This window comes from Oncorhynchus tshawytscha, linkage group LG25 (genome assembly GCF_018296145.1).
Source record: "Oncorhynchus tshawytscha isolate Ot180627B linkage group LG25, Otsh_v2.0, whole genome shotgun sequence".
Classification (NCBI taxonomy): Eukaryota; Metazoa; Chordata; class Actinopteri; order Salmoniformes; family Salmonidae; genus Oncorhynchus; species Oncorhynchus tshawytscha.
The window spans coordinates 27705516-27718331 of NC_056453.1; the positions used below are offsets into that span (position 1 = coordinate 27705516).

Below are 12816 nucleotides of genomic sequence, written 5' to 3' on the forward strand. Positions count from 1 at the left end.
AACTCCTGCTGTTGAACATTAAACACATAACCTAGTTAAAGGGATACTTCAGGAATTTGGCAATGAAGCCCTTTACTTCTCCAGAGTTAGATGAACTCATGGATATAATTTATATGTCTCTACATGCAGTTTGAAGGAAGTTGCTAACTAGCATTAGTGCAATTGCTAACTAGTGTTAGCACAATGACTGGAAGTCTATGGTAACTGCTAGCATGCTAGACTTCCAGTCATTCTGCTAACCCTAGTTAGCATTGGCTTACGAATCGAAGTTCCTTTTCGATAAGATGATAGCTTAGATAAATCAGACTTGAGTCTCCAGCTGGAGACTTGAAGAAGAGGCTCACTCAACAGCCTATTCGATGGAAGTTTTGAAAGGTAGCATAGGGTCATTGACAACAGTGTTATTTTTAGGAATGGCATATCGTATCCTAGAGTTTCAGGTCAGTGATGTGCCCCCACAGCCCACACAAGCCTCTCCCCGGCCACTACAGCCTCCATCCTGTTCTCCTGGCTTCTCACCAGAGGCTCCAGCTGCCCACCCACCACCCCCTCCAATACTACCACCGTTTATGAATGAATCCTCAGGCCTTCGCTCAGATCAGATGAGAGATGAAGTAACTGAGTGTCGTACTGTTTTACTCAGGTTTTTAATTTAGCCCTCTAGTTAAGGTGCGGGGGGATTTGAACTCTAATAAGGAAGAATGTTTCCTCTGAGTGTGCTTACTAGTCTAGTCATTAGTGGAGTAAAGTCAGCAAGGTATTAGATTAGATAGCATAGGTGAAAAGAGACACTTTGTTTGTCTTTCCTGTTTGTCTGTTTCATCAAATCCAGGGTCAGCTTGATCTTCACCCTGTTAATCCTTGAGTCTAAGCTGGGTGAGGGGGGGATTGTTTTAAGATGGTCATACCAAGGATCATTTAGCTATTTGATTTTGAATTGTAGGACCCACTTAAGGTATAAAACATTTATATCTATTTTTTGGGGGGAGGAAACATATTGAATTTGGCCTTACTGCTATTTGCCCATAGAAACGCATTGAATAACAGCTTCCTACATGGATAAATAGATAGTCCAAAAAAGGATCAAAAGTAAGTTTTGTTCTGAAGTGTCTGTCCTATACCTGAGAGATAAGAAAGATCAGGAAACTATTTTTATGTATTTATTACATGTATTTAACCCCTTGTACTTCCATACATCTTTTTAACAGGTACTTGGCTACCTTCAGATTGTGTTCGTGAGAGTCTCATCTTTCATTAGAGGGGTCATTAATAGTTTGTAGGCAAAACCGTTCGTTTGCTACAGATGTTTCCTTGAGAATACCTTTTTTAAATGTTATCATGGTCTGACAAACACGGTGGATTGAGATGCAGCCCAGGCCAAACAACTGATCATCTTAAACTGATGGATTTTGATGGGGATTTTTTTATTATACCAATTATATTTCTGCAGGGGCGCGGACATCGACTCTATGGGGTTAATAGCATAATCAATACCTTTTTTGATGCTTGATTGACTTTGTTTTATCTTATTGGCCATTTAGACTAGAGGGGACATTTAGGTTAGATGTTTGTCACTTTCTTTTATCCTGTTTTGAAAGAATATACGGATATAAAAAGACCAATAAAGACAGGAACATTGCAATATAGCTATTTAATAATAAACAGCATAGGAATGTGGTCCAGGGAAGAATAGGAAGTATCAACAGGAGAGTCCAACTGCTGAGGGGAAAACAATGCAACAAGGGAAAAGCAGCTTTGGTGGGATGGAGGGATGTTATTTGGCTTCACAATGACTGCTGTTTGTCATGTCAGATTGTGTAAGAATGAAGGGGGAACGACAAGGAGAGAGAGAGAGAGAAAATAATCCATGTATTATTTCCCCCCTGTTACTTCCTTCCAGGCTGAGTCACCACTGGAGAGTGGGAAGGTCTGGAGAGAGAGAACGAGAGAGAGAGGGGAGGGGAGGGAGAGAAGAAACAACCACGAGAGGAAGAGAAGACGCGACACACCACTTGTATGTGAGTGTGTGAGAGAGAGCGAGAGCAACTGAGCGAGCTGCCGGGAGAGCGCGAGTAAGGGAGGGCGAGAAACACCGCCGGCGTCGAGGCTGGGAGGCACCATGAGCGATGTCACCATCGTCAAAGAAGGCTGGGTGCAAAAAAGGGGTAAGTAGTACCTCTCCTCTTATGGGCTGTTTTGTAACCGACTGGGATGAGTGAGAGTGAGAGAGAACATGGAGATGTGTGTTTGAGAGTGAGAGAGAGAAAATGAGTAAACACATGGATGGGTGATTATTCTGTGTGTCTCCCCAGAGACAAGTCTCTTTATTATGGTTGGCTGGCTGCATTACGCCAGGGCATGGCTTCAGTCTGATTGTGTCTGAAGAGAACAGTGTGTGTGGGTGTATGAGAGGAGGGGAAGTGGGAGCACACAGCATGTGTCTGTAGTATGTACATGGTTTTCTGAGTGTCTGTCTGAGCTTAGCTTGCTGTGGTTGCGTGTGTGTGCGTGTGTGTGCGTGCGTGTGGTTGCGTGCGTGTGTGTGTGTGCGTGTGTGCGTGCGTGCGTGTGTGTGTGTGTGCGTGCGTGTGTGTGTGCGTGCGTGTGTGTGCGTGTGGTTGCGTGTGTGTGTGCGTGTGGTTGCGTGCGTGTGCGTGCGTGTGGGTGTGCGTGTGGTTGCGTGTGTGTGTGCGTTTGGTTGCGTGCGTGTGCGTGCGTGTGTGTGTGCGCGTGGTTGCGTGTGTGTGTGCGTGTGGTTGCGTGCGTGTGTGTGTGTGTGCGTGTGGTTGCGTGCGTGTGTGTGCGTGCGTGTTTGGCTGCTGTTGTTAAATGAAGGGGAAGGAGTGCCCCAGTGTTGATGTTGCAAGGCTGTTTTACTCCGATTTGACTTGGTCTCCCCTACTGTGTGTGGAATAGAGGCAAAATTGTATTTGCCTTAAGCTGTTGTCTGCTGCCGGCTTCTGCTTCTACTAGACATGAAACAACCTCCCTTGTCCCTGACTCAATGCTGGTGTCCCTTTCTGGTCCTAGTCCTTTAGGGGTGCTGTGCTGAATCTGACATAAACCCTGAGGAGAGGAGAGAGAATTAATTTAATACAGTTCATTAATTAATCAGTTAATTTAATAAAGTTTGTGTTAGATTTAGTTTTTAAATATTTCAGCTTTTATTTTCATTGTTTTTTATGATCTTTTTCCTGTGAAGCACATTGCGTTGTATTCCATGTCTGAAATGTGCTGTAGAAATAAAGCTTGATTTGATGTTATGCACTTGGCCTGTTGCACAACAGCTCTGACATGTGAGGAGCATGTCATCTCAGGGTCGTGGGTCACTGGCCGGTTTCTCTGTTGAGATCTTTTGATGAAGATGGACAAGACATCACCCTTGGTCTACACTGGTCTTGGTGCCTTGCTCACTCTCTGTCTCGGTCTCTGTCTGTTTGATGGCCTTCTATTTCCCCTCAGTCTGTGCCCTGGGTGGGTGCCCTCTCTGACAGATTGTGAGTGTTCAACATTTTTCTCGAACCACCTAACAATTCTCAGTGCTGTACTAAATTAGAGACAGCCTTAGTTTGCCTTACATCCTTAGTTTGTGTGTGTGTGTGTGTGTGTGTCTATCCAAGCATGTGAGCAGCAATGGCACTGGCTGGCTCCAGTCACTCTTGCCACCCCATTTGGTTGAATTATGAGCCCCTAGTCCATGTCTGACACACTTGAGTTGATTTAGAAGACTCCAGGTACACTCCTCCAGCTCCTGCTCTCTCATTGAGCTGCTGCCTAAATAGATTTTTATGGACAAAATACAAGTGGTGAAGTGGATGGTCAGTGGACCTTAATGTCTGATGTGATTTGTGGGGTTTCTGACCCCTAGGGCTTCTGCTACAGACTACAGACTTATTATAATAGCATCTCTAGCTGTCTTGGTCCTCTGTAGCTTAGTTGGTAGAGCATGGCGCTTGCAACGCAAGGATAGTGAGTTTGATTCCCGGAACCACCTGTATGTAAAATGTATACACACATGACTGTAAGTCACTTTGGATAAAAGCGTCTGTTAAATGGCATCTATTCTAGATGTGATGAGACACAGTCTGTTCTGGGGTTTTAGGCCTGCAGCACAGTCACATTGTGTTCTGTCTCTAAAGCTCCCAGAGCTCATGTCTGTCTATCAAAATGGAATGCAGCTTTTTAGGAGGCGTCTGCATGCAATTTTCCAGACCATAGTACAGAACCATTATTTCAATGCTTTTGTGGTCTTACACAGTGTCAAGGCTTGCAGTTTAAGTGCTATTTGATGGTATTGAAGTATTGATTCACTCAAAGCAGAATTAGCCTAAACCAAGAAATTAGCTTAAGGACAAAGCTTGTTTTTCATCAGACATGATTGAATCAAGGCTTTAAGCTCTGCAAGGGATTCCAGTGAAATGCATTGGGGGGGGGGGCAACCAGAGGCACGGGTGGGAGCGAGAGTACTGTTGAGTTATCTGGGAAATGTCTGAACCTTAGAGCTTTATAATGCTAGCTGTGCAGAGGTCATGTGAGTGTGCAGCCATTGCATCGGTTTCAATGCAAATCACACGGGTAGGTGAGTGAAAAATAATGCAGTGTATGACACAACACCGTTTGAGCACACTAGTAAGATTAAGCATAATCACACCGTGTGTGTGTGTGTGTGTGAGTCAACTTCTCGGGGCCTCCCAGATGTGCACATGCTCCAGCGCTGTCCATTCCATCCCATATAAAGCCATGTGGGAACCTGGGGGATCCGTTCAAACTTCCCTCCCTCCCTCCCTAGGAGGGGAGGGGCCACGCCTTCCTCCAGCCATGCAGCCTGCAGATGGGGAGACGAGAGGAGCCTCGGCCCTAAGCTGCCTGGGAAACAGAGCACGTTTTGTTGGGCTTGGACTCCGGCCAACATGACCTTGTTCACCCTCTCTTTCTCTGCCCCTCCCTCTCCTCTCTCCATCCTTCGCTCATCTATTTTCCCTCCGCGCTCTGTCCCACTCCATTCTAACCGCCTGCCTTCCTGCTTGTGTTTCCCTTGCTGCAGTAAAGTTATTTTGTCCCTGGCCTGACACAGGCTGTGTCTACTGGGTGAGTTTGTGAAAACAGAGCTGTGATACAAGGGGAAAGGGGGGCGTCTGGCGGTGACATAATTTCCTGTTTACGGACCAGCTGAATGGGTCTCTCTGAGAGGGGGCCAGCTGAAGAGAGGATGATTGACCAGCTCCTCTGTCCTCCTCCCTGCATTACATCCCTCCATCCATCCATGCTCTCACACTCAATTCACTAAGTGCTGATTGAACTCTGGGCCAATGATGTCCTCATCCCCTGGAAGCAGCAGATCGGAGACGAAGGTAGAACAATACACTACTAGGCTCTATTCAGTCCAAATCTGTAAACGGGTTTCCCTGTTCAATCAAAAGCAGCATTCTTCCATGTGTGTATTATTGCAACCCAAAGTGAATTGTTTTCAGCTACTTCCTGAAATCCGGTCACTGGGTTTGATGGAATAAGTCCAACTGCTTCTGGGGCTCACTTAAAGACATGTATTAATATAATTTGATTGCTTTTGCAGTGTGGATCTCCTAGATATCTTCCTCACAGATCTACATGGATTCTCTCTAGCATATGGTGAAGCACAGAGGGAAATGGATGGCATCTGCACCATTCAGATAAGCATCCCACATGGCCCCCTTGGATTGGTTCTGGATGGCGTGTCTGTGTCATCATCTCTGGTTAAGAGCAGACCTCCCTGTCCCTGTGTGTGTGTGTTGTGTGTGTGTGTGCATAATGAGTGCTCTGGGGCTGCTGGGATCACATGGCTGCTCTGCTGCGGTCTCAGTCAGAACAGTGATGGAACACTGTGTACTGCAGGGGTTATGACTGGGGAAAAATGGGAGTGGGGGTGGAAGCTGTGCGGAGGCATGAATGAAGCTCTGTCTCACGCTCTCTCTATCTCTCTGACTCTGACCTTGGTGGTACCAGCTCTGCTGACTGTGCTGTACCTTCAGTCACCTCTGGCAGGGAGAACCCATCTAACCCCACACAGAGCAACACTTCAGTGGCCATTGCACCACTCCTCTGGCTCCCCTCTCTCCCCCTCCGCCCAGGCCTCATGGTGGGGTGTGGTGCGGTGGGGGCTGCTAGTGGGAACTCCCTGGAAATCTCCTCCATGACTCAGAAGAAAGTGAGACACAGACAGCAGCCAATGTGATGTGACCTGTCTGGTCTGTTTCCATAATTTGCTATCAACTTATCACACTTATGGTACATGTCTAGCTGCTCCTCCCCTCTCCAAGAGCACTAGTAGATAATACAGTGTGGCTTCACTACTATCAGACCTGTCTGCCTCCAGTCTTCTCCTCATGATGGGCCCCAGCGTGTGTCTGCCTGCCTGGTAGCGCGTTCCATCTACGCATATTAAGTGGAGGAGTGCAGCCTCCACAGTCACGACTCAGCCTTTCGTGCGTGTCTGTGTTATGCATCAAGGACACACACGCACACAGACAGACTTACTGTATATACAGAAAATTGTCTGTCTGGCTGTCTCTCTAGCTGGCTGGCTGTCTGTCTGGCTGGGAGAGGTCTTGCTTGCTGACTGGCTGGGTGGCTTGCTGGCAGTCTGGTACGTGACTAGCTGGCTGGGAGAGATCTTGCTTGCTCACTGTCTTTCTGGTTGGCTAGCTGTCTGGGTGGCTGTCTGGTAGAGTTCTTACTTGCTTGCTGTCTGGAGAGGTCTTACTTGCTAGCTGACTGGGAGAGGTCTTGTTTGCTGGCTTTCTCTGATTAGCTGGCTGACTGGCTGGGAGAGGTCTTGCTTGCTGACTGGCTGGCTGGCAGTCTTGTCTGACTAGCTGTCTGGGAGAGGTCATGCTTGCTCACTGTCTTTCTGGCTGGCTGGGAGTGGTCTTACTTGCTGGCTGACTGGGAGAGATCTTGATGCTGGCTGTCTGTCTGACTAGCTGGCTGACTGGGTGAGGTTTTGCTGGCTGTCTGTCTGACTGGCTGGGAGAGTTCTTGTTTGCTGCTGTCCAGGGAGGGGTGCAGGCCAGAGGAACAGGGTTAGGGTGCTGCTGACTCACGGCCCAATCCAGAACCATGACTGCTGTGTGTGTGTGTGTGTGTGTGTGTGTGTGTGTGTGTGTGTGTGTGTGTGTGTGTGTGTGTGTGTGTGTGTGTGTGTGTGTGTGTGTGTGTGTGTGTGTGTGTGTGTGTGTGTGTGTGTGTGTGTCTGGATGGCCCAGGGCCGGCCTTCTCTAATGATTGTGCTGCATTATTATTAGTCATCAGCCTGCTGACTGATGTGGTCCATGTGTTCTGATCCTCAGATAGTGGATCACATAGTACTAGACTCAGTGCTCTTCATGTTGCTCTACCCTCATCCATCCCTCAGTCCAAACTGCACTCTGTGTGTGTAAACGTCTGCTGCGTGTCTTGTCTGTGTGTTGAGCCCTGTCTGAGCAGGAGAGAGGAGGACTAGGGAGGTTGGGGTGTGATGCATTTAGACTCTAAATGCTATTGCCATGTCTGTGTTGAGGGTTGAAGTGCTTGATCTTTACCAAATGTGATGAAAATGCCCAGCATGTGTTTACTCTTACTTTGTACTTGTAACCTGTAGCAGGTTACAGGATCAATATCAATATGACATGTAATTTAATGTCTGTAGGCTACATGTTTCAAACAGACCACCATAGTCCCTGTGCCCAAGAAAGCGAAGGTAACCTGCCTAAATGACTGCCGCTCGTTGCACTCACGTCGGTAGCCATGAAGTGCTTTGAAAGCCTGGTCATGGCTCAGATCAACACCATCATGCCGGAAACCCTAGACCCACTCCGCTTCAGATACCGCCCCAACAGATCCACAGAGGACCCGATCTCAATCGCACTCCACACTGCCCTTTTCCACCTGGGCAAAAGGAACAGCTATGTGAGAATGCTGTTAATTGACTACAGCACAGCGTTCAACACCAGAGTGCCCACAAAGCTCATTACTAAGCTAAGGATCCTGGGACTAAACATCTCCCTCTGCGACTGGATCCTGGACTTCTTGATGGGCCGCCCCCAAGTGGTAAGGGTAGGCAACAACACAGCTGCCACGCTGATCCTAAACATTGGGGCCCCTCAGGGGTGTGTGCTTAGTCCCCTCCTGTACTCCCTGTTCACCCATGACTGCGTGACCAAGCACGACTCCAACACCATCATTAAGTTTGCTGACGACACAACAGTGGTAGGCCTGATCACCGACAACGATGAGACAGCCTATAGGGAGGAGGTCGGAGAACTGGATGTGTGGCCAGACCAACAACCTCTCCCTCAATGTAAGCGAGACAAAGGATCTCCCTGTTCAATCCATGACTGCGTGACCAAGCACGACTCCAACACCATCATTAAGTTTGCTGACGACACAACAGTGGTAGGCCTGATCACCGACAACGATAAGACAGCCTATAGAGAGGAGGTCGGAGAACTGGAAGTGTGGCCACACCAACAACCTTTCCCTCAATGTGAGTAAGACAAAGGATCTGATCGTGGACTACAGGAAAAGGAGGGCTGGACAGGCCCCCATTCACATCGACGGGGCTGTAGTGGACTGGGTTGACAGTTTCAAGTTCCTTGGTGTCCACATCACCAACAAACTATCATGGTCCAAACACACCAAGCCAGTTGTGAAGAGGGCACGACAATACCTTTTCCCCCTCACGAGACTAAAAAGATTTGGCACGGGTCCCCAGATCCTCAAAAAGTTGCACCATCGAGAGCACCTTGACTGGTTGCATCACCGCCTGGTATGGCAACTGCTCGGCATCTGACCGTAAGGCACTACAGAGGGTAGTGTGTACGGCCCAGTACATCACTGGGGCCAAGTTTCCTGACATCCAGGACCTATATCCTGGATGTCAGGAAGCTTGGCCCCAGTGATGTACTAGGCTGTGTCAGAGGAATGCCCAAAAAATTGTCAAAGACTCCACAATCACCCAAGTCATAGACTGTTGTCTCTGCTACCGCACGGCAAGCGGTACCGGAGCGCCAAGTCTAGGACCAAAAGGCTCCTTAACGCTTCTACCCCCAAGCCATAAGACTGCTGAAAGCCATACATTGACCCCACCCCCACCCCACCCCTTTGTTTTTACACTGCTGCTACTCTCTGTTTTATATTTATGCATAGTCACTTTACCTCGACTAACCTGTACCCCCGCACATTGACTCGGTACCGGTACCCCTTGTATATAGCCTCGTTATTGTTATGTAATTTTCTTATGTTACTTTAAAAAAAGAAATCACTTTAGTTTATTAAGTAGATATTCTTCTTAACTCTGTTTCTTGAACTGCATTGTTGGTTAAGGGCTTGTAAGTAAGCATTTCAAGGTAAGGTCTACACTTGTTGTATTCGGCGCATGTGACAAATAAAATGAGATTTTTGATTTGATTGATTAAGGCTTACTGAATGAAAAGCATGCTTTGATAAAGTTGGCTTTATTAGTTGTAACAGTCTAATGATAATGGAAGAGTTATTACTGGCCATACACGAGATAAGTAACAGAGCATTCCTCCCAAAAGGAGCCTCAAAGTTAGTTTTTTCAGAGAAACACTCTCTACTTTTTAATTAGCAAATGGTTGTTTTCATCTAGATAGTCAACATAATTTCCCATTATCTCCTTTCTCTCCTCTCTGAATGAGACTGTAACTCTCACTGAAGACATATTTCACTGTCTGCAGTCAACACATTTATCAAAGTAGTCAGAACAACAACAGGGACGCATCGAGCAGCTTAAATTACTTCATTAGAACATTCCTCTCCCTCATTAAACATTCCTGGAATGTTCTGTCTGCTTGCTATCATCACTGGCACTCAATCATCTTCCGCCTTCCGTCATACCATCCAGAGAGTCTTCTCACTCATTCTCTAGATCCAGTATCCCCCTGCAAGGCTAACATCCACAGCAAAGACCAGCTTAAATTTCAAGATGGTACATGCTGGTCTATGCTGGTCATGCTGGTGTGACCAACATGGCCTAGCTAGTTAGGCTGGCTGACCAGCTGGTGATGCTGGTGACCAGCTCATGCTGGTATGCTTGTGACCAGCTCATGCTGGTACTGGATGCTGTTGATGCTAGTATGCTGTTGACCAGTTTATGCTGGTATGCTGTTGACCAAGCTGGTCTATACTGGTCCAACATAGTCTAGCTCAGGGATGGGCAACTTTGATGGGAGTGGGGCCACAAAAAAGTGAACTCATGAGGGGCCGCAGTGGCTTACGTGTCTGAAAACCCGCATCCATACCCACACATGCAGTCAGAACCGGCCCTAGCCTTTTGGGGGCCCTAAGCAAAATTTTGTTGTCCCCCCCCATTTGACCATGATTACTACAAATGGATATGGTCTAGTGGCCAGCTAACATACCAATCTAAAAATGTTTTGCTTTAATGGGCTAATTGAGTGACAGTCAGTGACTGACATAACGTAACTGCTGATGCACAAACAAATTTCGAAATTGTGCCTTGTGTATCCTACTATTCTAACTCTAAACAGTAAGTTGAGAGCAAGACTGAGTTCCCTTTTGTTCCGTGGGCCTACAAAAGGGGGGGCTGCCAGTTACCCATCCCAGGACTAGCTGGTCAAGCTGGTCTGGCAAAACCACACCTATTATCATATTTCCCAGCATGCTCTATTGCAGTTAGATTTTTTAAAATTGTTTGTTTCAATATCTTTTTGGTTTGTTGTGTTTTTGCATGTACATTGATTTGATGAATTATTCTTATTCCACACAAAGATAAATAACATACATTTTGGTGGACTTATTAGTTGGACTTATTGCACACGGTACTGAAATGGTTGTTCCCATTTTGATGGTTTAGGTAGTCTTATTTACTCCTCTTTCTAACGCTGGCAGTCATTCTGAATACAGATTGTGGGCGAATAAACGTTTAAATAGTTGGATAACAACATTTAATAGGAATAAAACATCACTTTGCAAGCCAGCAGAATGTGACTTGCAGGCCTGTTTTGGCCACTGTATTAGGGAAAAACGAAGCCCTCAAATGAAGGCCTTATGATATGTCATGTACTGTCTTTAAATAATAAAGCACTTTGATGCTGGTCACCAATGTCCAAAACCCATCGAAGTCACCAGCTTCGGAACCAGCAAAGGCACCAGCAAAAACACAAGGCACCAGCGAAAACCCAGCGAAGGCAGGTGACCAGCATAATCAGCCTATTCTGGTCTATGCTGTTTTTTTCAGCAGGGATGTTCTATAGCAGGGCTGCCCAACCGTCTTCCTGGAGATCTACCGTTCTGTGGGTTTTCAGTCCAACCCTAATTTAACACACCTGATTCTACTAATTAGCTGCTCAACAAGATCTTAACTAACTGAATCAGATATGCTAAATTAGGGTTGGACTGAAAACCTACAGGAAAGTAGATCTCCAGGAAGAGGGTTGGACAGCCTGGTTCTATAGGGTTTCATTGGTATGTCTTACCAGGCCCTTGTTTCTCTGCTCATATGCTGGCTCAAACTTGGTGTTTGGTGTGAAGAGTTGCAGGATCATAGAGTTCACTCCTGTAATGATGAGCTCAATGTCAAGAGTCTGATGACTCAAGAGTCAGGAGGAAAGAGAAGGAGTGAGTGGGGGAGAGAGACCACTCAGCCATGTCTGTCTGTGCTCTTTCCCCGTCCAGTGCTCAGGTTTCAGGGCAGACAGGACAGGACCTCTGTTCAGGGTCTTATCAGGGACGGACATCTTGGCTAGTGTGACCGTGTCAGCTGCCACCCGCTTGAATGTTGCCATTGAAGGGGAAAAGGAGCAGGGGGTGGCCCATACCTATGGCACTGTTAGGCTGATCCTCGGTCTGGGGGGCAAGGCTTAGAGGCGAGCTTTAGGAATGGAGGCTGGTTTGACTCAAGATGTTATTACTTTTTTGGTTCAACCTCTGAGAAACACTCTTGGTATTGATTGGCTTTGGCTAAACTCATGGGTGTCGATCTGAGAGAACACGTTATACCCCGGAACGGGTCTCTTGCTTGAAACTGCCTTTTACACAAAGCTCAATGACTTCAAATGGAACCATGAGTAAACCTGTAGGAAATGTTTTACTGAAGCAGAGAGGGAATGTTTTTTACTGTTCAACAACGTACAACTGTCAACTGTGTTAAAATATGCTTAAAATGATTAAAAGGCAAACAAGTGATTGCGTTGAGTTGTTTTTGGGAAATTAACATAGACATGGTTTTAAAAAGGTAGTGGTAATATTAAATTCAGTTTCGAAATTTGTAGGCGCCTTAACTTAACAGCTCAACTTAACTTACCCTGTCCTGCAGCTCAACTTAACTTACCCTGTCCTGCGGCTCAATTTAACTTACCCTGTCCTGCGGCTCAACTTAATAACTTACCCTGTCCTGCAGCTTACCCTGTCCTGCGGCTCAACTTAACTTACCCTGTCCTGCGGCTCAACTTAACTTACCCTGTCCTGCGGCTCAACTTAACTTACCCTGTCCTGCGGCTCAACTTAACTTACCCTGTCCTGCGGCTCAACTTAACACCCTGTCCTGCAGCTAACTTACCCTGTCCTGCAGCTCAACTTAACTTACCCTGTCCTGCTGCTCAACTTAATAACTTACCCTGTCCTGCGGCTCAACTTAACTTACCCTGTCCTGCGGCTCAACTTAACTTACCCTGTCCTGCGGCTCAACTTAATAAATTACCCTGTCCTGCGGCTCAACTTAATAACTTACCCTGTCCTGCGGCTCAACTTAACTTACCCTGTCCTGCTGCTCAACTTAATAACTTACCCTGTCCTGCGGCTCAACTTAACTTACCCTGT

General features: G+C 46.8%; 1 protein-coding gene across 2 annotated transcripts in view; it reads left to right on the forward strand.

Moving 5' to 3' along the window:
- Positions 1 to 12816, forward strand: part of akt3a (v-akt murine thymoma viral oncogene homolog 3a) — a 152884-nt gene that overhangs the window by 14981 nt on the left and 125087 nt on the right. For both annotated transcript variants that reach the window (XM_024388189.2, XM_024388188.2), the window contains exon 2: positions 1901 to 2165. In XM_024388189.2, the coding sequence (XP_024243957.1) occupies positions 2120 to 2165 (46 nt within the window). In that variant the 5' untranslated portion in view covers positions 1901 to 2119. The remainder of the gene's footprint in view (positions 1 to 1900; positions 2166 to 12816) is intronic.